This window comes from Lissotriton vulgaris, chromosome 5 (assembly GCF_964263255.1).
Source record: "Lissotriton vulgaris chromosome 5, aLisVul1.2, whole genome shotgun sequence".
In the NCBI taxonomy this organism is placed as follows: Eukaryota; Metazoa; Chordata; class Amphibia; order Caudata; family Salamandridae; genus Lissotriton; species Lissotriton vulgaris.
The window spans coordinates 1,904,090,826-1,904,113,287 of NC_141693.1; the positions used below are offsets into that span (position 1 = coordinate 1,904,090,826).

At 45.2% G+C, this 22,462-nt stretch overlaps 1 protein-coding gene across 1 annotated transcript in view; it reads right to left on the reverse strand.

The window, feature by feature from the left end:
- LOC147717679 (butyrophilin subfamily 1 member A1-like) overlaps positions 1–20,797 on the reverse strand; it is a 748,390-nt gene extending 727,593 nt beyond the window's left edge. The window contains exons 1-3 of the mRNA XM_086919872.1: positions 20,773–20,797; positions 20,149–20,196; positions 18,966–19,313 (exon numbers count right to left, since the gene is read on the reverse strand). Of these exons, the coding sequence (XP_086775998.1) occupies positions 18,966–19,313; positions 20,149–20,196; positions 20,773–20,797 (421 nt within the window). The remainder of the gene's footprint in view (positions 1–18,965; positions 19,314–20,148; positions 20,197–20,772) is intronic.
- Positions 20,798–22,462: the final 1,665 nt, after the last annotated feature.

A 22,462-nucleotide genomic window follows, 5' to 3' on the forward strand; every position in this document is an offset into this window, starting at 1 on the left:
AGGGAAAAAAGGGAGAAAGACAGTAAGTGCAAGCCTAATTGTCAGGGAAGTATAGCTCATCCTCAAACTCTGGGGGTTCAGCCAGTAGTAGGTAATCATCATGTGACACACTACTTCCGCTGTCCTCCTCATCTTCCTCCCTTGCTTCATGTAATGTGTAATTCGGTGGTATGAAGTGCTGATTAATTTTGATCATTGTTAACCTCTCTACGTTTTTTGGCAAGAGACTGGTCCTTCTCACTGTTACAATGGAACCAGCAGCACTGAAAACACGTTCGGAAAAGACACTTGCGACAGGGCAAGCCATATAGCTTATCGCCAGCCTGCTGAGCACTGGCCATTCAGACCTTTTCCTATAGCAATACTGCAATGGGTTTTGATCAATGTATACCTCTGTTGGGTCGTCCAGATAGGCCTGGACCATCCGCTCAATGTTCAGGGGTGCTGCTGCTAACCTTTCGGGCTCTTTTCTCTTTGCATCAGCACTGCGCTTATTAATGCTAACTGTAAATACCAATCGTCTAACGATTCTACTTGGCCTAATGATCTAGTTGTTGTTGCTGTTGTCGATGGCGATGGTGAGTGTTGTTGTGATGATCCAAACGCACTGCCCTCAGCCTCCAAAGTTGCACTTGATGCTGCATGCCCTTCTGCATGCCCTTCTGCAGTAATTTTTGTGGGTTGATCTTGCAGGATTTTAATTAACTGCTGTTCATTTTCTAACTTACTCTCTGCCTCAGCTATCCAACTTTTGTAGCGGGCAACATCCAACTCTGAAAAAGGAAAAAATGTCTTAAGTCCCAATTTTGCCCATGTATCCAGAATTGTGGCAGAAATGTAATGTTCTTGTGACAACATTTTATTTTCTATCCTTGTATTTTCAGCTAAGCGACTGGCTAAGCTCTGCACCAAGTCATGGGCTTCCTTTTTGTCTTCTAAACCTTTGTATGATTCAGACACCTTCTTCATCTGATGCTCCAGCATTTGCAATAATGGGATAGCTTTTCCCATTTTACAGTCGTCCTTGCTGACTTCACGTGTGAAGACCTCAAAAGGACGAAGCATCTCAGTCAGGCATTCAACTAGGCCCCATTGCTCCATCTGAAGGGTCATGCCTTTCACAGTAGCATTCCCTCTTTGCATGACATATTCATTGAGTTGCCTGTACTGCTCAAACAGACGATCAAGCATGTAATATGTTGAGTTCCAACGTGTTGCCACCTACTGGATGAGTGCTTTGACTGGTATCCCATAGTCACGTTGAATGATCCTCAGCTGCTTCCAAGCTTTAAAAGAATGGCTGAAATTAGTGCATATTCTTCGGCAAATGCTCAGTAAGTTGCTGACTATGGGTTCTTTTTTCAGAAAGTCTTGAACTATAATGTTTATGCAGTGCGCCAAACATGGAACCCTGAAATTGAAACCAAGGTCCATGGCCTTAAGTACATTACTGCCATTATCTGTGGCAACAAAACCAATGCTAAGCCCTCTTGGGCACAGCCATTCAGAAACCTTGCTGTGAAACTCTTGCAAAATGTTTACAGCAGTATGAGATTTCTCCATGGCGAACATGGCTACAATTGCATGTTCCAGAGTAGCTTAAAAAATATCAGCTGTGTCAACAGCACCTCGTTCAGACAGCTTATCTCTAACCCCCACAAAAGAGACCCAGTGTGCAGTGATGCACATGTAATCTGTGGCTTGACAACTGGTCCACATGTCTGTTGTCAGGTGTATATTGTGAACAGCACTATGCATGGAAAGCTTCTCCAACCAATTCCAGCACATCATGATGTAGTGCCGGAACAGCAACTCGTGCGAAATAGGACCAGATGGGAACCTTCCATTTAGGGCAGATGGCTGACACAAATTCAAGGAAACCCACCCCTTCCACAAATGAAAAAGGGAGAAGGTCCAGTGCTAACATTTTAGCAAGCATCGCATTGTACAACCGTGCCGTTGGATGGTTGCGTTGGAACTGCACCTCCAACCTAAGCATGCTCTCAATGGTAGGCTGGATAACTTTCCTTTGTGGGGCTTTGTTAACCCACTTAGGCTCAACGATGCAGTTTGTCTCATTGCGGTACTCAGTCGCCTTGGTGTCTCAGCCTGACTCTGAGTATGGCTCTTACTGCGGTGCCACTCAGATGTTACTGAGGAGGATGTGGGCGGTGCCACTACACTACTGGGGACAGGGCTAGAAATGCCTCCCTCTCCTTCACCTTACACCGCAATAATATCGTCCCCTGATGACCAACTTCAATGGGTTGACTTTTTCTACTTTCTTTTAAGTGAAGTAGGGGATTCTCCCACACAATAGTGTGGTGTATTCTGAGATGATTTGCTTGGCCTCCGGTACCATAGTTTGTACCAAGCTTACCCCGCCGAACACCTTGTCGACAAATTGAGCATATAGCAATGTTCTCCTCCCTGGTGCTAACAGAAAAGAAGTCCCAAACTGGGGAGGAAAACCTTCTGGCACTGCTGGATGTGTCACTTTCAATACCAGATGAACTGGAGGGTCTGCTTGGAATGTGATGACTCTGTGCAGCTACACTGTGACTTTTACTACCACTACCTACTGAGATGGTTGAGCTGGATGAAGGACCTTGTCAGGCCTTGGAAAATATGGCAGCTGGAGGTCGTGGTGGTGTAACCTGTGTTGATGATATCCGTGCTACATCCCGCTCAGTAGCAGCCTTTCTGGATAGGGTAAGAATTTTGGTCTTCATCCCCTTTGGGGCAGGAGTGATGTGCGTCATGACTGGCTCATCTTCATCAACATCATCCCCCTCTTCAACATCTACGTCCATAACTCTAAGTTTTTCTGGACCCTTCCTTTTCAGAAGCATTGTCTTGTGGTGTGCGTCACTCTCAGACTGAGCTTGTAGCTGCCAAGTGGCATCACGATCATAAGAAGCGGGGCTTGAAGAAGAAGATGATGTACTAACAAGCCTCCTTATCCTTCATGGTGGTCTGGAAGACAATAGATATTCTGAAACAGTGGTTTGATCCGCTGTGTCTTCAGGAAGCTTGATTTCCTGAAATGCCCCTACGTCAGGAGCAACAACTACTATTGTGGGCTGTTCTTGCGGCTGCTGCTGTTCTTGTGGCTGCTGCTGTTCTTCTTGCGGCTGCTGCTGTTCTTCTTGCGGCTGCTGCTGTTCTTCTTGCGGCTGCGGCTGCTGCTGTTCTTGCAGCTGCTGCTGTTCTTGCCGCTGCTGTTCTTGCGGCTGATGTTCTTGCAGCTTCTGCTGCTGCTGCTGTTCTTGTTGTGGCTGCACACTGATCTGCTGAGTTTCCGCCTGCGTTGATTGTGTACTACTTTGCGATAATGACATTTCAACATCGCTGCTCGTTAGTAAATAAATAAATTGTGTGTCTTGTAAAGCGCACTGCTACCCGCACCGCATGCCTCGTAGCGCTATAGACCGCTGGGGAACCCGTCCTGGCTTTCCCTGTGAGATAGTCCCTCCTGGGAGTCTCCAAGGTGAAACCAGGCATCCACGGCGTTTGTGAGGGGCCGTTGTGGAGATGAGGCAAGCTAATGCCCAGAGTTGCCGAGTGTGATCTCTGGTTGGAGTAGGCACCGATGCGAGAATTATTGAGTCCGCTGATCCTGGTCCCATACCCTGCCGCGTCGGGAATCGAACCCTGGTCCCGGGCCGTTCTCTGCTCTCGGGTCTGCCGCCTCTAACCAGTGAGCCACACCACTCCACGGTAGACTTGCTACCTCTGCGACACTCAAGGGCTTGGGCCTAGGTTGGTGGGGTTGGCCCACTGGTGCAGAGGTTCTGCTCCCAGCTTGGTTCCCGGACAACGCTGCTGCAAGCGTACCTTTTTTTTTGGACCCTAAAAAAACATTGGCCGGCACACCAGTCGTGGTTAATGGCACTTCCTTCCTCTGTTCATTCTTCTCACCAGGAACTTTCTTGGTACTGGACCTTGTACCTTTCTTTGGGGCCATCTTCTTCAGATGTCAGGCAGGACGCGGATGCACAAGAAGTTGTGGTCACACATGGACGTGATGCGCAGCAGGACTTCTGTTCTGTCTGGCTGGCAGTACAACGGTTGATGAATGATGATGACACCTCTTCCTCTGGCTTGTTGTGCACCTAAAAGCAAATAATCCAGGAGAAGAACATCAGTGAAATGTTGCATTTGTTGTTGTGGTTCAGTTACTTACTACTGTACAACAAAAGATATAGTCTAGCCATTTCTGAGACTTTGTCAACAAGGGCTATGTTATACTAATGTGTATACACACACTACTCTCTAAGGAAGAATAGGCAAGAGAATAAGAACCACCATAGGGTGGACCCTATTTGCCATTAAATTATTAGAGCATCACATCATTCATGGAGCTGCTGCTGGCAAAGGGGGTGGATGGATGGAAGCAGTAAGCCAATAGGAAAACCATGCAGGCCTGTATACCAAAAGAAGGACACTACTAGTAACTCCCAACACAAAAGAAAGGCCACCAGCCACATGGCCAGGCCCAACAACATCAGAAAGCCCATCCCAAAAAAGCACACTTCCCAACTCAATCCAATGCCATCCATGCCCTAAATGCTGTCAAAATTCAACATACCACACACAGAAACACTTGATTAATAAAGCTGTGGCTACCTGCTCTGAGCCTACTGGATGGAAGCAGGCCTGTTGGCAGACAAGGCTAGACAAGCGTGCAGGCCTAGGCTTCAAAATGGCCACCAGCCACATGGCCATGCCCAACAACTTCAGAAAGCCCACCCCAAAAAACACAATTCCGAACTCAATCCAGTGCCATCCATGCCCTAAATGATGTCTAAATTCAACAGACCACACACAGAAACACTTGATTAATAAAGCTGTTGCTACCTGCTCTGAGCCTACTGGATGGTAGCAAGCCTATTGGCAGACAAGGCCAGGCAAACTTGCAGGCCTAGGCTTCAAAATTGCCACCAGCCACATGGCCAGGACCAACAACATCAGAAAGCCCAGCCCAAAAAAACACACTTCCCAACTCAATCCAGTGCCATCCATGCCCTAAAAGATGTATAAATTCAACAGACCACACACAGAAACACTCGATTAATAAAGCTGCGGCTACCTGCTCTGAGCCTACTGGATGAAAGCAGGCCTGTTGGCAGACAAGGCCAGACAAGCTTGCAGGCCTAGGCTTCAAAATGGCCACCAGCCACATGGCAAGGCCCAACAACATCAGAAAGCCCACCCCAAAAAACACACTTCCCAACTCAATCCAGTGCCATCCACGCCCTAAATGCTGTCTAAATTCAACAGACCACACACAGAAACACTTGATTAATAAAGCTGTGGCTACCTGCTCTGAGCCTACTGGATAGAAGCAGGCCTATTGGCAGACAAGGCCAGACAAGCTTGCAGGCCTAGGCTTCAAAATGGCCACCAGCCACATGGCCAGGCCCAACAACATCAGAAAGCCCACCACCAAAAAACACACTTCCCAACTCAATCCAGTGCCATCCATGCTCTAAATGCCGTCTAAATTCAACAGACCACACACAGAAACACTTGATTAATAAAGCTGTGGCTACCTGCTCTGAGCCTACTGGATGAAAGCAGGCCTGTTGGCAGAAACGGCCAGACAAGCTTGCAGGCCTAGGCTTCAAAATGGCCACCAGCCACATGGCTAGGCCCAACAACATCAGAAAGCCCAGCTCAAAAAAACACACTTCCCAACTCAATCCAGTGCCATCCATGCCCTAAATGATGTCTAAATTCAACAGACCACACACAGAAACACTTGATTAATAAAGCTGTGGCTACCTGCTCTGAGCCTACTGGATGGAAGCAGGCCTGTTGGCAGACAAGCCCAGACAAGCTTGCAGGCCTAGGCTTCAAAATGACCACCAGCCACAGGCCAGGCCCAACAACATCAGAAAGCCCACCCCCAACAACACACTTCCTAACTCAATCCAATGCCATCCAGGCCCTAAATCATGCTTGAAAATGAAATACATTCAAAAACCACCAAAGGAACAGTTGCTTCATCATGCACACACACACCCATGAGGCCATGACTAGCTCTGGCCTACTACTGACTACTACTACCCACTACATTTAAAAAAAAGGAATGATAGTTACCAAAATTAAATTGTAGTTGCAAAAACTGCAATGCCCCCAATCAAACAGACACAACAAACACTTACTTGTAAAATATCCAATTCAAAAATCCTCAAATCCAATTGCAATGATGTAGCAGACAAAAAGAGTGATCTTTCCAGCTCAAAATTCAAAGGCAGAATGACCAGGAGATGGACAAAACACTGGGAGGAGCCTGCTGGACATGAACAGGAAGTTGGAGATTCTGTGGCACTTCCTCCCTTTCCACAATTTTTTACAAAAGGACTCCTTGCACAAAAAAGGACAGCCAAATGTCAATCTGAGGAGTTTTTTTCATCCAAATAATCCTTTGCATAAGGTTTCATGCTGCTAGAGCAGATATTCTTCTCCAAATTGAAAATTTTACATGTTCGAGTTCTCGCGCTTCACATTACTTCCGCCGGCGCGTCCAAAATGACTTGATAGCCCTCTCTCGCTCCCTTTCGCGTTGGCTATGACGTGTTCGGGTTCTCTCGCTCCTTGTCACCTTCAATATGACCTGTCCGTGTCCTCACGCTCTTGCTCGTAGTGAAGAATGACGTGTTCGAGAATTCAATCATCTCATACTCTCGCGGTGCATGATCGCAAGAAGAAAGACGTGATTGCGTGACATATGACGTGATCATGCGATGAATGACGTTAATGCAGGTGTGAACTCTCGCGAGACAGCGCAAAATGGCTACCACAATGCAACATCTCGTGGAGAACGCGACCGGATCGGGAAAACTTGTCGGTGAACGCAGGGGTTCAGGTAAGGCGAATGCGCGCACTCAAGAATATAGTATTTTTACAGCGCGATCAAGACAAAAATTTCCGGTAAGATGCGGATTGCGGAATTTTTGACATTTTCGTTCTCTCTGCGGAACGTGAAAATGTCAAATATTCGCAATTTCCGCAATCGGAACGGAATTTGACACCCAGGCCTAGTGGGGTCCTTCAATAGTTACAGTGGGAAATGTCATAAACCAATCAAATCTTTTTTTTGAGGTCACATGAGATCCGCGCACAGTGCACTCACGAAGCGCGCACCCGACGCGACTTCGCAAAAATATATTTAAAAATATTATACGTTTATTACAAGTAGAAATATACAATTTTGATGAATAACTTAGATAATCTTTTGCCCTAATGTGTACATTAAAGAAAAGTACATATCATTTTAGAACATGAAAAATTTCACAGGAGTGGTGCGCAAACGTTGCATACCGTAATACGCATGTGTCACAAATGCGCGGGAGCAGGAGTCGCGGACCGGTCGCGCACACCACGTAACATTGTACGCATAGGACGTCACTGAAAAAACACACACACTCGTCACTCACCATACGCGGATTCTTCACGACTTTTCCAAAATGGCAGCTACAATATGCGGACCCACTGAGGTAGGTACCCTTTGGGTGCGCAACTCCCCCAAAAATGTTGAAAAGAAAATAATATAAATATATTAAAATACAAAAAAAAACAAAAAAACTAAATAATTAAAAATATGTGTTTTAAATGTATTTTTTAAAAAAAATAGATATAACTACTATTGCACTTAAAAATTAGCATTTAAAAACCTTTGAAATTCACAGAAAAAAACATAGGTTTCAGAGACGTTATGATTAGGAATTAGCATTTAAAAAAACGTTGAAATTCACTGATAAAACCCTAGATTTCATGAGTGTTATAGTTAGCTGGACATTTCACTCGTACAAAACCACAGAAATTCCTCTGTTATTGTTAGTTGTGTTAACTATAACTAGCGCGCCCGTAATGCACTGCTGATGATGTCACATATTACATCATTCATGACATTCAGTAACATCACTGATGACATCACTATATATATATATATATATATATATATATATATATATATATATATATATATATATATATATATATATATATATATCTGTACACAAAGTGATCCTTCAGCCCTCTGGACGCGCTCAGCAGTGTGTGCTCTGCCTAGGGGTCGGATCCTGACCCAGGAAATTTTTGGAAAACAAAGGAGGCGGCACAATCAGGATATCTTTGTTAAGCCTTATTTATTTCAAGACTTTCAAGTCTTGAAATAAATAAGGCTTAACAAAGATATCCTGATTGTGCCGCCTCCTTTGTTTTCCATATATATATATATATATATATATATATATATATATATGTATATATATATAAGGACCCAGAACTTCGTTGTCCGCCCCAAGGAAACAGGAACCAGAATAACGAAACGGACCCAAATAGGTAGATTTCAGCGCTTATTTATTTTTGTGCACCCTCTTGTCCGCCATGACACGTTTCGGGCCCTGGAGCCCTTGATCACATGACAAGGTCGAAATTCACCTCGTGATTTGTAGTGCAGAAAATGTCACATGTTCCCAGGCCTATAGAAATAAACAAAATACTTCAGCCTAATCCGAACTTTTTAACAATGGCTTTTTCAAAAGTTCTTTACATTTCCTTTTGTATTCTTAGACTTTCCCTCTATGTTTGCTACTCCACAGTTATGTGCAAAATTCACAATAAATAGAATAAATATTTAGAATATATACATAAATATGTGCAAATTTGCAAAACATTATATTAAATATTTATCAACGTATCAGTTTCCATACATATAAACCCCAACATCAATTTTCATATTTCATTAAATATTTACACATATCCTTCAAAGTATTTTTATAAAACTAATTTTATAAAAAGGATGATTTTTGTGCAAAGTTGGCAAATTAAAGTGCATATTGTATAACTGAACTCGCTTCTATGTGGAATTTGGCACTCTGAGAGAGATTGGGAAATATATATATATACACATACACACGATGATGGATGATGGATTAAACCCAAATCTCTTGACTGGGTGTGAGTGTTTGATTGGATCAGATGCTCTGTCCATCACCACCCCCTTTTGTACCGCTTTGTTTGCCATAAGTTGGCAGGGTATGCTCAGACGTGAGTCCCTTGCTCACTTTGCCGCTGGATTCAAGCAAGCCTGGCTGAAGTCAGCAGCAATTCCAGAAACCGGTCCTAGGAAGCTTGAATCTGGTCCAGGGAAGGCATGGCTTGGCAGTTCGGGCTGGACTGTTCCCATGAGGCACAGGGTCAGACTGATTTGCATATGGCCATGTCTGAACTGGGGTGGCAGAGTGGGCTAAAGAACGGTGATGTATTAAACCCAGATCTCTTGACTGGGTGTGAGTGCTTTATTGGTTCAGATGCTCCGTCCATCACCACCCCCTTTTGTACCGCTTTGTTCACCATAAGTTGGCAGGGTATGCTCAGACGTTAGTCCCTTGCCCACTTTGCCACTGGATTCAAGCAAGCCTGGCTGAAGACGGCTGTAATGCCAGAAACCGGTCCTAGGAAGCTTGAATCCGGTCCAGGGAAGGCATGGCCAGGCAGTTCGGGCTGGACTGTTCCCAAGAGGCACAGGGTCAGACAGATTTGCATATGGCCATGTCTGAACTGGGGTGGCAGAGTGAGCTAAAGAACGGTGATGGATTAAACCCAGATCTCTTGACGGGGTGTGAGTGTTTGATTGGTCCAGATGCACCGTTCATCACCACCCCCTTTTGTACCACTTTGTTCGCCATAAGTTGGCAGGGTATGCTCAGACGTGAGTCCCTTGCTCACTTTGCCACTGGATTCAAGCAAGCCTGGCTGAAGACGGCTGTAATGTCAGAAACCGGTCCTAGGAAACTTGAATCCGGTACAGGGAAGGCATGCCTTGTCAGTTTGGGCTGGACTGTTCCCATGAGGCACAGGGTCAGAATGATTTGCATATGGTCATGTCTGAACTGGGGTGGCAGAGTGGGCTAAAGAAAGGTGATGGATTAAACCCAGATCTCTTGACTGGGTGTGAGTGTTTGATTGGTTCAGATGCTCCGTCCATCACCACCCCCTTGTGTACCGCTTTGTTCGCCATAAGTTGGCAGGGTATGCTCAGACGTGAGTCCCTTGCTCACTTTGCCACTGGATTCAAGCAAGCCTGGCTGAAGACGGCTGTAATGCCCAAAACCGGTCCTGGGAAGCTTGAATCCGGTCCAGGGAAGGCATGGCTTGGCAGTTCGGGCTGGATTGTTCCCATGAGGCACAGGGTCAGACTGATTTGCATATGGCCATGGCTGAACTGGGGTGGCAGAGTGGGCTAAAGAACGGTGATGGATTAAACCGAGATCTGTTGGCTGGGTGGGAGTGTTTGATTGGTACAGATGCTCCGTCCATCACCACCCCCTTGTGTACCGCTTTATTCGCCATAAGTTGGCAGGGTATGCTCAGACGTGAGTCCCTTGCTCACTTTGCCACTGGATTCAAGAGAGCCTGGCTGAAGACGGCTGTAATGCCAGAAACCGGTCCTAGGAAGCTTGAATGCGGTCCAGGGAAGGCATGGCTTGGCAGTTCGGGCTGGATTGTTCCCATGAGGCACAGGGTCAGACTGATTTGCGTATGGCCATGGCTGAACTGGGGTGGCAGAGTGGGCTAAAGAACGGTGATGGATTAAACCCAGATCTCTTGACGGGGTGTGAGTGTTTGATTGGTCCAGATGCACCATTCATCACCACCCCCTTTTGTACCACTTTGTTCGCCATAAGTTGGCAGGGTATGCTCAGACGTGAGTCCCTTGCTCACTTTGCCACTGGATTCAAGCAAGCCTGGCTGAAGACGGCTGTAATGTCAGAAACCGGTCCTAGGAAACTTGAATCCAGTACAGGGAAGGCATGCCTTGTCAGTTTGGGCTGGACTGTTCCCATGAGGCACAGGGTCAGAATGATTTGCATATGGTCATGTCTGAACTGGGGTGGCAGAGTGGGATAAAGAACGGTGATGGATTAAACCGAGATCTGTTGACTGGGTGGGAGTGTTTGATTGGTACAGATGCTCCGTCCATCACCACCCCCTTGTGTACCGCTTTGTTCGCCATAAGTTGGCAGGGTATGCTCAGACGTGTGTCCCTTGCTCACTTTGCCACTGGATTCAAGCAAGCCTGGCTGAAGACGGCTGTAATGCCAGAAACCGGTCCTAGGAAGCTTGAATGCGGTCCAGGGAAGGCATGGCTTGGCAGTTCCGCTGGACTGTTCCCATGAGGCACTGGGTTAGACTGATTTGCATATGGCCATGTCTGAACTGGGGTGGCAGAGTGGGCTAAAGAAAGGTGATGGATTAAACCCAGATCTCTTGACTGGGTGTGAGTGTTTGATTGGTTCAGATGCTCCGACCATCACCACCCCCTTTTGTACCGCTTTGTTCACCATAAGTTGGCAGGGTATGCTCAGACGTGAGTCCCTTGCTCACTTTGCCACTGGATTCAAGCAAGCCTGGCTGAAGACGGCTGTAATGCCCAAAACCGGTCCTGGGAAGCTTGAATCCGGTCCAGGGAAGGCATGGCTTGGCAGTTCGGGCTGGATTGTTCCCATGAGGCACAGGGTCAGACTGATTTGCATATGGCCATGGCTGAACTGGGGTGGCAGAGTGGGCTAAAGAACGGTGATGGATTAAACCGAGATCTGTTGGCTGGGTGGGAGTGTTTGATTGGTACAGATGCTCCGTCCATCACCACCCCCTTGTGTACCGCTTTGTTCGCCATAAGTTGGCAGGGTATGCTCAGACGTGAGTCCCTTGCTCACTTTGCCACTGGATTCAAGAGAGCCTGGCTGAAGACGGCTGTAATGCCAGAAACCGGTCCTAGGAAGCTTGAATGCGGTCCAGGGAAGGCATGGCTTGGCAGTTCGGGCTGGATTGTTCCCATGAGGCACAGGGTCAGACTGATTTGCGTATGGCCATGGCTGAACTGGGGTGGCAGAGTGGGCTAAAGAACGGTGATGGATTAAACCCAGATCTCTTGACGGGGTGTGAGTGTTTGATTGGTCCAGATGCACCATTCATCACCACCCCCTTTTGTACCACTTTGTTCGCCATAAGTTGGCAGGGTATGCTCAGACGTGAGTCCCTTGCTCACTTTGCCACTGGATTCAAGCAAGCCTGGCTGAAGACGGCTGTAATGTCAGAAACCGGTCCTAGGAAACTTGAATCCAGTACAGGGAAGGCATGCCTTGTCAGTTTGGGCTGGACTGTTCCCATGAGGCACAGGGTCAGAATGATTTGCATATGGTCATGTCTGAACTGGGGTGGCAGAGTGGGATAAAGAACGGTGATGGATTAAACCGAGATCTGTTGACTGGGTGGGAGTGTTTGATTGGTACAGATGCTCCGTCCATCACCACCCCCTTGTGTACCGCTTTGTTCGCCATAAGTTGGCAGGGTATGCTCAGACGTGTGTCCCTTGCTCACTTTGCCACTGGGTTCAAGCAAGCCTGGCTGAAGACGGCTGTAATGCCAGAAACCGGTCCTAGGAAGCTTGAGTCCAGTCCAGGAAAGGCATGGCTTGGCAGTTTGGGCTGGACTGTTCCCATGAGGCACAGGCTTAGACTGATTTGCATCTGGCCATGTCTGAACTGGGGTGGCAGAGTGGGCTAAAGTACGGTGATGGATTAAACACAGATCTCTTGACTGGGTGTGAGTGTTTGATTGGTTCAGATGCTCCGTCCATCACCACCCCCTTTTGTACCGCTTGTGTCATATCTAGCAGCACATTTTGAAACACAGGGAAATATTGGTGTAAGTCTTAAGTGGGTAGGGATGAATGAATGTGCACTACTAGACAAAATCATTAAAGAAAATTGTGACAAATTTATCACCTGCACAGAAAGGTGCCACCCATATAGGACCTTAGCTGCCTTCGACAAAATAACTTTCACAATTGCCAACAAACTAAAGAGCTGCCAAAAAGAGTACTAACAAAAAGAATATTAGCTGGCTTAACCATCACTGTACACAAGCAAATATGAACCTTAAGAAAGCAATGCAGACTACTCCGAGAACTAGGGAGGAGGTCTAAACACTGAGGGCCTTATTCATGAGGGCTTTAATCACTTTTACGCCGCTCATGAGTAACTTTTTGTGACGCACCAGTGATGTAAAAAATCCACCATGTTGTGCCCTATTTACAAATGACGCATCTGCATTAGGTATAATGTATGCAGGGTAGGCGGTCCCTCGCAAAAAGCCTAGTAGAAGTGGCAAAGTGAAATCTATCAGATTTCACTGCATAATTTCCTAGACGCTACAGAGTCAATATCTTACGCCTGCCTCACAGCAGGCATGAATCTGATGCAGGCCCTTTCACATGGGGCTTGCCCCATGTGAAAGGACACATTGCTGGAGTTGCGTCTGTTTCCAGTCACACCCCAGCAATGCGTCACTTTTGCGCGGCTGGATGCGTAAGTAATACTGACGTATCTGTCATTTCATGTGACATGATGCGTCATACAGTAAATATGATGCATTCATCATGTTGCAAGGAGGGTGCAGTGAAAACTGTTGCATCATTGATTTCACACAGCGATGCAACAGTTTTCATAAATGAGGCCCTACGACTTATCTATAAAAGTCTTGGGTAGGAGGAAAAAAGATCTCCAAGAGGGGGCTGGGGCCAGACTGTAGGAGGCAGCTGAAACTAGATACCCTTTATTGTTTTGGAAGGCAATGAACTTGCCTTTCCTTAGGGACAACTTGCTCATAAATTCGAGGTGCTTGTCCCTTAAGCAGATTGAATTAGCCACTTTGGTTCAATTTGTAACCCCAACAACGTGTGTGCGGAGTTGCCCGTAGTGGTACACACTCCACAGGGTCTTTACACTTAAAACCTATCACCATGAAAGAAGTAAATACTGCACTTGAAAAATGCGCTATGGAGAAAGCACTAGGCAATGATGGCGTTACCATAGATGCTTTAATTAAAAGCATCACATTCAGGGTACTACCTCTGACTCAGGTATGCGATGCTGCAGCCCAAGGATGCTTCCCAGCAACCTGGACTGAGGGTATAATTGCTTCGATTTTCAAAAAGGGGGACAGAGGGAAGTTACCGTCCCATTTCCCTCCTGGACACAACTGTAAAATCAATGGGGAGAATTATCCGGAGAGGGTAGAAACCTGGGCATCAGATGACCAGGTGGTCACCGACTCGCAGCATGGGCTCAGGAGGGATTTTGGCATGGTGGAACAATGTATCAACCTAACCTCCTTATTATATACGCAATACGCAAATTATTTTCTCCCTCTCTAATGTGGAAGGTATTAAAATCTCGGCTTTGAAGCAGGGTTTGACTCTAGTTTCCGAGTGGATGCAGAGCAATTTCCTCAAGCTAAATAGGGATAAGACCGAGGTTGTGATCCTGGGCAAGGGTAAAGATCTATGGGGTCCTCAACATTGGCCCAAGGGTATGTGCCCTACCCCTCAACCCGTTGCTCAGGTCCGCAATCTCGGATTCCTCATTGATGAAAAGTTTACGATGCGGCAGCAGGCAGTAAAGGTGGCCTCCATTTGTTTTGCCACCTTAAGATAGCTTCAAAAAATCCTGTGGATGCTCCCCATTTCCACACAGAGGACTGTAATCCAGGCACTGGTTGTTTCCCGCCGGGACCACGATAATGTCCTCTACCTTGGAGCTGACTTGACAATAGTGAATAAACTTCAAGTTGTTCAGAATGCGGCTGCACGGCTTCTTCGTAATGTTCCTCGGAGAATATCAACCTCTCAAGCTCTTCACGATCTTCATTGGCTTAGGATCTCGAGCCGAATCAAATTCAAGGCTCTATGCCACGTTTTTAAGATTAAACAAGGCACAGCCCCTAAGTACTTACAGGGTCTCATTCATGCCTACAAGCCCAGACGTTCCTTGAGATCTTCAGGAAAAGGCAACTTCATTATTCCTAGATTTAAGCTAGTAAAGATGGGCAGTCGATCTTTTTCTCATCTAGGTCCAAAATCCTGGAATGTCTTGCCCGTGACCCTGAAGACGGAAACGGATTCTTTCGCTTCCGCAAGGGACTTAAAACCTGGCTTTACCAGCAGTGATTAGAGCAGTGCATTTTAGCAAGCTTATTTGGCAGTTCTTTCCTTCTTTAGTCTGTCCCTTGGCGCCGGGAAACCCACTGCAGGTAGCTGCGCGCCATATAAGTTTAAATAAATAAAATAAATAAATAAAATTAAGGATACCTTAGCGAAGGAAGGCAATATTCATCTTTCACTCCCACTCGTGCTGTGACACAGTTAATTTCACAGTTGGGATGCTGTTTCCAAAATGCCAATTTGTGCTGTAGTCTCTCCATATTTGGGACTGCTTTGGGGGGAAGAGGGTCACGCTATACACCTGGTAGTGGAGCATCATCTCCCTTGGATTGGGGGCACCTCCATTTGGCTTCCTTAAATATTGAAAAGGGTCAACCCCATATTCCAAGGAACGTAGGTAGGTAAAATATACAGCAACAATTGTTCTCTCAGACGAAGAAAAAAGCCTTTGCTTCCTAGGCACGTATTACATACCACAAGTGATTCTATATCAGAAGATTTAATTCAATCGTATACTGACAAATAATACATCAATCACTATAGACTTTGTCAAATTGTTAATACGTGAAGGGTGCCCCAGTGAACAGGTGAAGACAGGTGCGCGATCAGTGATATAACAGTTATAATGAAAACATGAGTAAATTTTGGAGTCCACTGCAAAGTGGATATTGATAAATATTAAAGCTTCGATGTTTCGTCCCCTTTATTGATCCAATTTCCTCTGTTCATCAAGTCAACAAAGTAGCACCAACAAGAGTAAAACAACTTTTCATAGAATGCGAAAGTAACCAATCAGTGGACTTCTTTTAACCTCATGCACGCTAGCGGAATTCCGCTCGTACGCTGAGATTTTTAAAAGCGCATGTTACGTGACGAGCTGGGCTCGTCATCAGCGTGCGAGGAGGCTACGCCATGACGAGCCCAGCTCGTCATCAGCGTGGAAGGGGTTAAACATCTGTGAAAATATCACACTTATCAACAACGATAAATGTTCTAGATGAAGAGATAGCATGAATAATCCTCTTATCCTCTCCATTTTAGGAGCATCCTCTGTGCAGTAACCAAGACAGAATCCTCTTCCAGTGAGGAAAACACAATAAGCACGCCAAATTGGCATTACTAGATTAACAATTCTCCTGAGAGCCATGACAACGCTTTTCATACTCTGTTCCTGAAGGTGTGCAACTTGAGATGGAAAGCCTTACACCAGATTTGATTTTACCCAAGTGTGGTTTTGCATAATTTGCCATAATTACTAACCTAGCTCCTCTAGTGGGCTCACCTGCTTCCTATCACAAGGTATGAGCTAAAAAAATGTGTGACACAAATGGAAATAAATAAAAAAAACAATGGGGCACATGCATCATTGTAGGATTTTGCATTTCCTAAATAGCGAAAATTAAGGAATCGCTATTTAGGAAATGCAAAATGCTATGCATCATTTTTTTCGGTATTTCTTTGTGATTCGGTAAAAATCGCATTTTTTACCGAATCCCAAAGAAATACCGAATTCTTAAGTTAATTTTCGCAATTTCCATTGATTCCTATGGGCCAAAAGGCCCATAGGAGTCAATGCAAATTGCGAGTGGCACTTAGAAAATTTCATGGGTGCAGGGGGGGGTCCAAAGGACCCCCCCCATGCACCCCTGAAATGTATTTTTCGCATCATGTTGCACACACACATGTCCTAAGGACATGTGTGTCCGTAACATGAATGTTGAAAAAATAACATTTTAAGCATTTTAAACACTTTTTCCAAATTTACCGAGTGGTTCAACCACTCGGTAAATTTGGAACCCTAAGTGCGAATTTTCACTTGTCAAAAGTGATGATGCATTGCTTTTAAGAAGTCGCACATCTGCGACTTCTTAAAAGCACCCGCAATTTTAGAACTCGCAACAATGTTGCAAATTCTAAAATTGCTTCATGCATCCCAAAAAGCACTTTTGCATTCGCAAACGGCCGATTTTAAGGAATCGCAACGTTTGCGAATGAAAAAGTGCTTGATGCATGTGGGCCAATGCTTCGTTGCAGGGCAAAGAGATTTCAGGGGCTTGGGACTGATTACTGGTGATGCAGAGTCAGAGCAACACAGAATGGATGTAATAGGGTAGTCGCTGTTGTTGGTTATAGTGAGATGTGAGTTGAGTTAAATGCCAACCAAAATGTGAAGAAAGAACCTTTGTGGAATCCATGACTGACCTGGTAGGAGTTACAGAAGAAAGGTCATTGTTTTTGAGATTCCCAATGGGGTCGCATATTGCATGCCTCATCAATATTCATGAGGCACTTGCAATTTGCGACCCCATTGGGAATGGCTGGCCCGCCCAGGAATGGTGGCCTGCTGGGCTCAGCAGACCTTCATGTCTGGGACTACTTTTAAAAAAGCATTTTTTTTGTTTTTTATGAAGCCCGTTTTCCTTAAAGGAAAACAGGATGCATTTAAAAAGAGAAAAATTCAACGTTTTTGTTTCATTTTTTAAGGGAAGGCAGTGGTCCCTGGGACCACTGCCTGCTCTTAAAAAATGTTTGCTCATGCATTCCCAAAGGGGAAGGGTCTCTTGGGGACCCTTTCCCGTTTGCGAGTGCTTTACCACCCACTTGAAAAGGGTGGTAAACTGCGAGTGTTTTGCGGCAGCAATTACAGTCGCAAAACATTCTTACATGCCTTATGGGGTGGTATTAGGAAGGGAACACTCCTTCCTAATAGCGAGTCGCAAAAAACTCTTTTCCAAGTTGCAAAATAGTATTAGTACATGGCCCAGAGTATTTTTGCACACGCAAACAGGTTGCAGGCCCGTTTGCGCATGCAAAAAAGGGTCGTACATTTGGACCCTAGTCTTGTAATAACTAGCGGCTGATTTAGAGTTTGGCAGATAGGGTACTCCATCACAACAGCGATGGAGTATCCTTCCAGCCAAACTGATGGACCGCACTCTTGATTTACAGATTGGCAGACCTCAATTATGTCAGCAATGAAGACTTCTCTGTATCCATCCCTAACATTGCACCAGAATCAAAGTTCGCAATGAGGATGGATTCCCCTCTCCACTAAAAAGACGGTCTGTCCACCTGACTTAGAGCTGGGTGGACACAAGTATGTCTGCAATAGAGACTACTTTGTCTCAATCACTGATATTCTCATCCAACAGCCAAATGGAGTAATGACTGTCAGAGGTTTGGCCATTAAACTGCTTGCTTGATTTGGAGTTGGCAGTCGAATAGCCGGTGTTTACTCTCCCTTACTGCAAGGAAAAATGTGACAGTAAGGGACAGTAAATGATTTAAATAACCCCCACACCATGGGATGAAGCTCCCTGTTTCCTCTCAGAATTATTTATGAAGGTTGTTCTCACGAGCACACAAAAGCCAGGTTTACTGAGGCCATTACTGATGTACCAATAGAACAGTACTCAAGCCTTGTGGCTGATTGTGCAATGTTTCTGTAGATCAGTGCCTTCACACTAGCACAATGAACAGAATCCTCTTGGTCTTCTCAAAGGAGCGTCCGTGAAATCAACATCTGTTTACAGTTGTTGATCGTTTAATGCATATGCGTGCACAATTTGAGCACTTCCAGGTCAAAAAAACAATACTACATCTGACCCTTCCCTCAGTCAAACGTAATACATTAACAGGAAACTCCATGATGGGGGTTTCTTATCATGTGAAGAGATGTCCGTTGGGCCAGTGAATATCTCTAAATTGGGAGCATGGTTACTCCTTCAAGGTGATGGAGAAATTATCATATTCTGAAGTCTAAATCAAGCCCCTAGTCTCAAAATCTGCACTATGAATGAGTTAAAAGAACATTGCTGCATATTCTAAGAAGGGCCACTTCTCTTCCTTTTATCTATTCCTCTCTGAGAAGTTTCTTTGATGCAGAATATGATTGAACAGGGTGATCATAACGATATTTTCATTATGAAATATACATATGACTGACCTGCCACCTTTAGTTCCACCACTGCCTCTTCATAGAAGAATCCTGCATCATAGAAACATGAGTACAGGCCACTATCAGACTCTCGAACATTGCGCATTATCAAGGACAAGCGACCAGCAATGATGCCATCTTTAATAAGGGTTGTCCTGTTTCTGTACTCTGCCATCTGATTTTGATACTGGTCCTCTCTTCTCTGATACAAGTGGACAAGGTTATGGTATTTGCCTTTAAACCACCTTATAGTCATGTTCTCTGCATTGATCTGGGGTGACAAGTGGCATGATAACACTGCATCTTCTCCAGGAAGAAAAACCAGGGGCAGGTCAAGTCCAATGACTGAAAATAACCCTGAAAAAAAAGAGAACAATTGTAGAATGATAAGAGACAAAACATGTAGCAGGAAATATACAAAGTGTAAATTGGGGCATAATAATTATGTGTTGCAGATTATCCCTGCTAGTGTCCCATACAAAGTGCAGAGGCTGATGGACCTTTGAAAGTATCATGGGGTGAGGTAGGGTAAGTTATTGTTGGTGGAACATCTCCAAGTTGAACAGAGACTACAATCCTCACTAAGAACATATGTACCTCCTCATTTCAAATTCTTCAGAACATTCCAATACTTTAGGCATGAGGCCAGAGTGATAGAATTATCAATCCACCTCAGCAGCCTGGCAAATACATCATTCCCTTCAGCTGGAGATTTGAGGTTTCCTCATTAAAACTGCTCTTTCTTCAAACACCTTTGTCCACCATCAAATCAGGCATCCAGAAATGCACACCATAAATACATGTTCTGCACAACATATTCGGTCTGTCTAACATATGAGGTTCAAAAGGTTTATTCGGCATTTAAAGAGAGGTCCCCCAAAAACTCCATACCAGCCTTTTGCAGAGATCATTGGCAGACCGGTTAACCAATACTGGATGGTATCTCTGCCATTTTCAAATTATAACGGAGCACCTAATGAAGCTATTTGGCATTAACCCTGGGCGGACAACTAGGCTACGCTCGCGTAGTTTGTGCTACTTCACGCTACACGAATTGCACGTAAACAGCACAAAAACACGTAGCGTTGCGTAGTTGGCATTTTACACTTGCGGTCCTCAACATCAAGTTGGCGACCGGGAGCGAGCAAAATGACATCCCGGTGAGACTTTATCCTCGTTCGCGATCAGCAACAACAAGTTGGTGATCGCGAGAGTAGAAAATAAACCTCATAGTGAGATTCTCAACGCGGGGAGGTCAGGTTTCTCATTGCGAGTGGTCGCGTATGCTCACGACCGCTTGCGATGAGAAACTACCAGTCCACGTTGAGAAAGCTGCCGCTCGAGTAAAAATCTACTCGAGCGGCAGAAAACAATAGCTCGCACTGTACAAGAAGCCATTTTCAATGATTGCACAGTGCGGACAAGCATCCGGCACTGTGCAATCATCGTGAACAGCGATCTACTCAGTTCACGTAACGCTACGCGTATCTCACGTAGTGCGAAGTGCACTTTGCGTAGCTACGCTAGCACTACTACGCAAACTACACCCAGTGTTTTTTAGCGTACACTGCATAGAAATGTTATTCCTATGGCAGAGACGATAAAAGAGAGCTATAGTTCACCCGACTCTGTAATGTCCCTCAAAACACTATTTGTGAAGCAGTTTACAGTCCGTTCACAGTATATACCACTCAGAACTCGCTGACAATGTCAGTAGTTCATTCAATTTGCAGTCATGTAGGTGTCTGTTGCTGCTTCTACTTAAAATCCTCACACCGCCTATGAAGATAGTTCTTCATCTCTGCATCTTACTGACTGTCCTCAAATAAGAAGAGGTACATTTTTGGACTGACATACCACAAATGATAAGTGAGGAAGCCTTAAACAGCCCTGGTCGGGTTGTGCCATTTAGGTTGCAACTTATCTCCAATAGGCAAATGCGGAGAATGAAACATGTACACTCCAAACTGAGTTTGCTCCATTTATCATATGACTATAAGTCAGTGTGAGTTGAAAGATGTTCATTTGTTTTAACATCAGGAGGTTTGGAAAACAAAGAATCCTTTTATAACAGATGGTCAGGCGGCTCTCCTATGGGTGCTTCAGTATGTCTTCTTGACACACTCTGTAAACCCAGGATGGCCCACAGGGAAACAAAAGATACAGGGCCTTGAGTAATAAGGCAATCTTTTTATACTGGATATCCTGTCACCAACACCCATGAGGTAAAGAACATCTGAACACAAAAGTAATCAAAAGAAAACACAATAAAAACCTGGAAACTACGACTCTGCTGGTGTGAGGGTTCTTAGGGGCTCTTGCAACCTACAAGCTTCTTTTGTGCAGAGGCCCTGACACTGCCAGTGCGACCTTCACAGGCCCACGAGGTACCTCCTCTTGAGTACTCACATAAAAAAGTGTAAGAACCCCCTCCCGGTACTTTTAAATGTAATACATTCTTATATATTATCGTATAGGTCACTGTTGAGGTCTCTAACAAATAGTACCATGTCATCTCTATAAAGTGTGGAGAAGTGTGGCTCAGGGGTTAGAGGCGGCAGACCCGGAAGCCGAGATTGGCCCTGGACCAGGGCTCAATTCCACGCCTCGGCGGGTCTTGGGCTAAAAAATTCCACAGACTCGATAATTCTCGCTCCGGTGCCTTCTCGACTCACGGGTTCACACTCTGCGACTCTGGGCAATAGCTTGCTTAATCTCCACAACGGCCCCTCGCGGCGGGATGCCTGGCTTTCACCTTGTGGATACCCTGCTGTGGTTATCTCACAGGGGAATACCAGGACGGGTTCCCTAAGCAAGCGCTTAGATACCGACCTCGGTCAGTGATTTGCGCTATATAAATACATTTACATTTAAAGTGATAAGACAGTCTGACTCATTTTAAAACAGCGCCCTCTTTCACAATAATGTTGCCAGAACACACAGGTTAGGGGTTCAATTGCAATGGCAAAAAATAGAGGAGATAATGGGTAACCTTGTCTGCTGCCTCTAATAATTACTATAGGAATTGACAGAAGACTGTCCACCTCAATCTGTGAAGTAGGGTGGAGTATAATAATTTGACCCATTCCAAAAAGGATCCCAATATGCCCATTCTTTCAAGTATGGTTTAAAAGAAATTCTCACTTAAGAGACCTGAATGCCTTAGTAGCATCCAGAACAAAATCCGCTGCGTACAGTTGCAGATCTAATTGGTTTAGTAAAGCAAACACTACACAGGTTGGGTGAGAAAGATCTACCTGGGATAAATCCTGACTCGTGAGGTAACATCATTTTAGAAAGAGGTTGGGGTAGTCGATTGGAAAAAAATGTAGTAAGCATTTTGGTCACTGCTTATTAAATGTACTGATATGCTTAAAGTTGCTCTGGTGGTTTACTTGAGACGGTCCGGCTTGACAACTCAGCTGTTACAAAACAATTATGCAAGCATCACTAGAGAGGGGTTGTGGCTCTGCCCACTTGTTTGGGGCCCGGAGAACTTGTTTGAT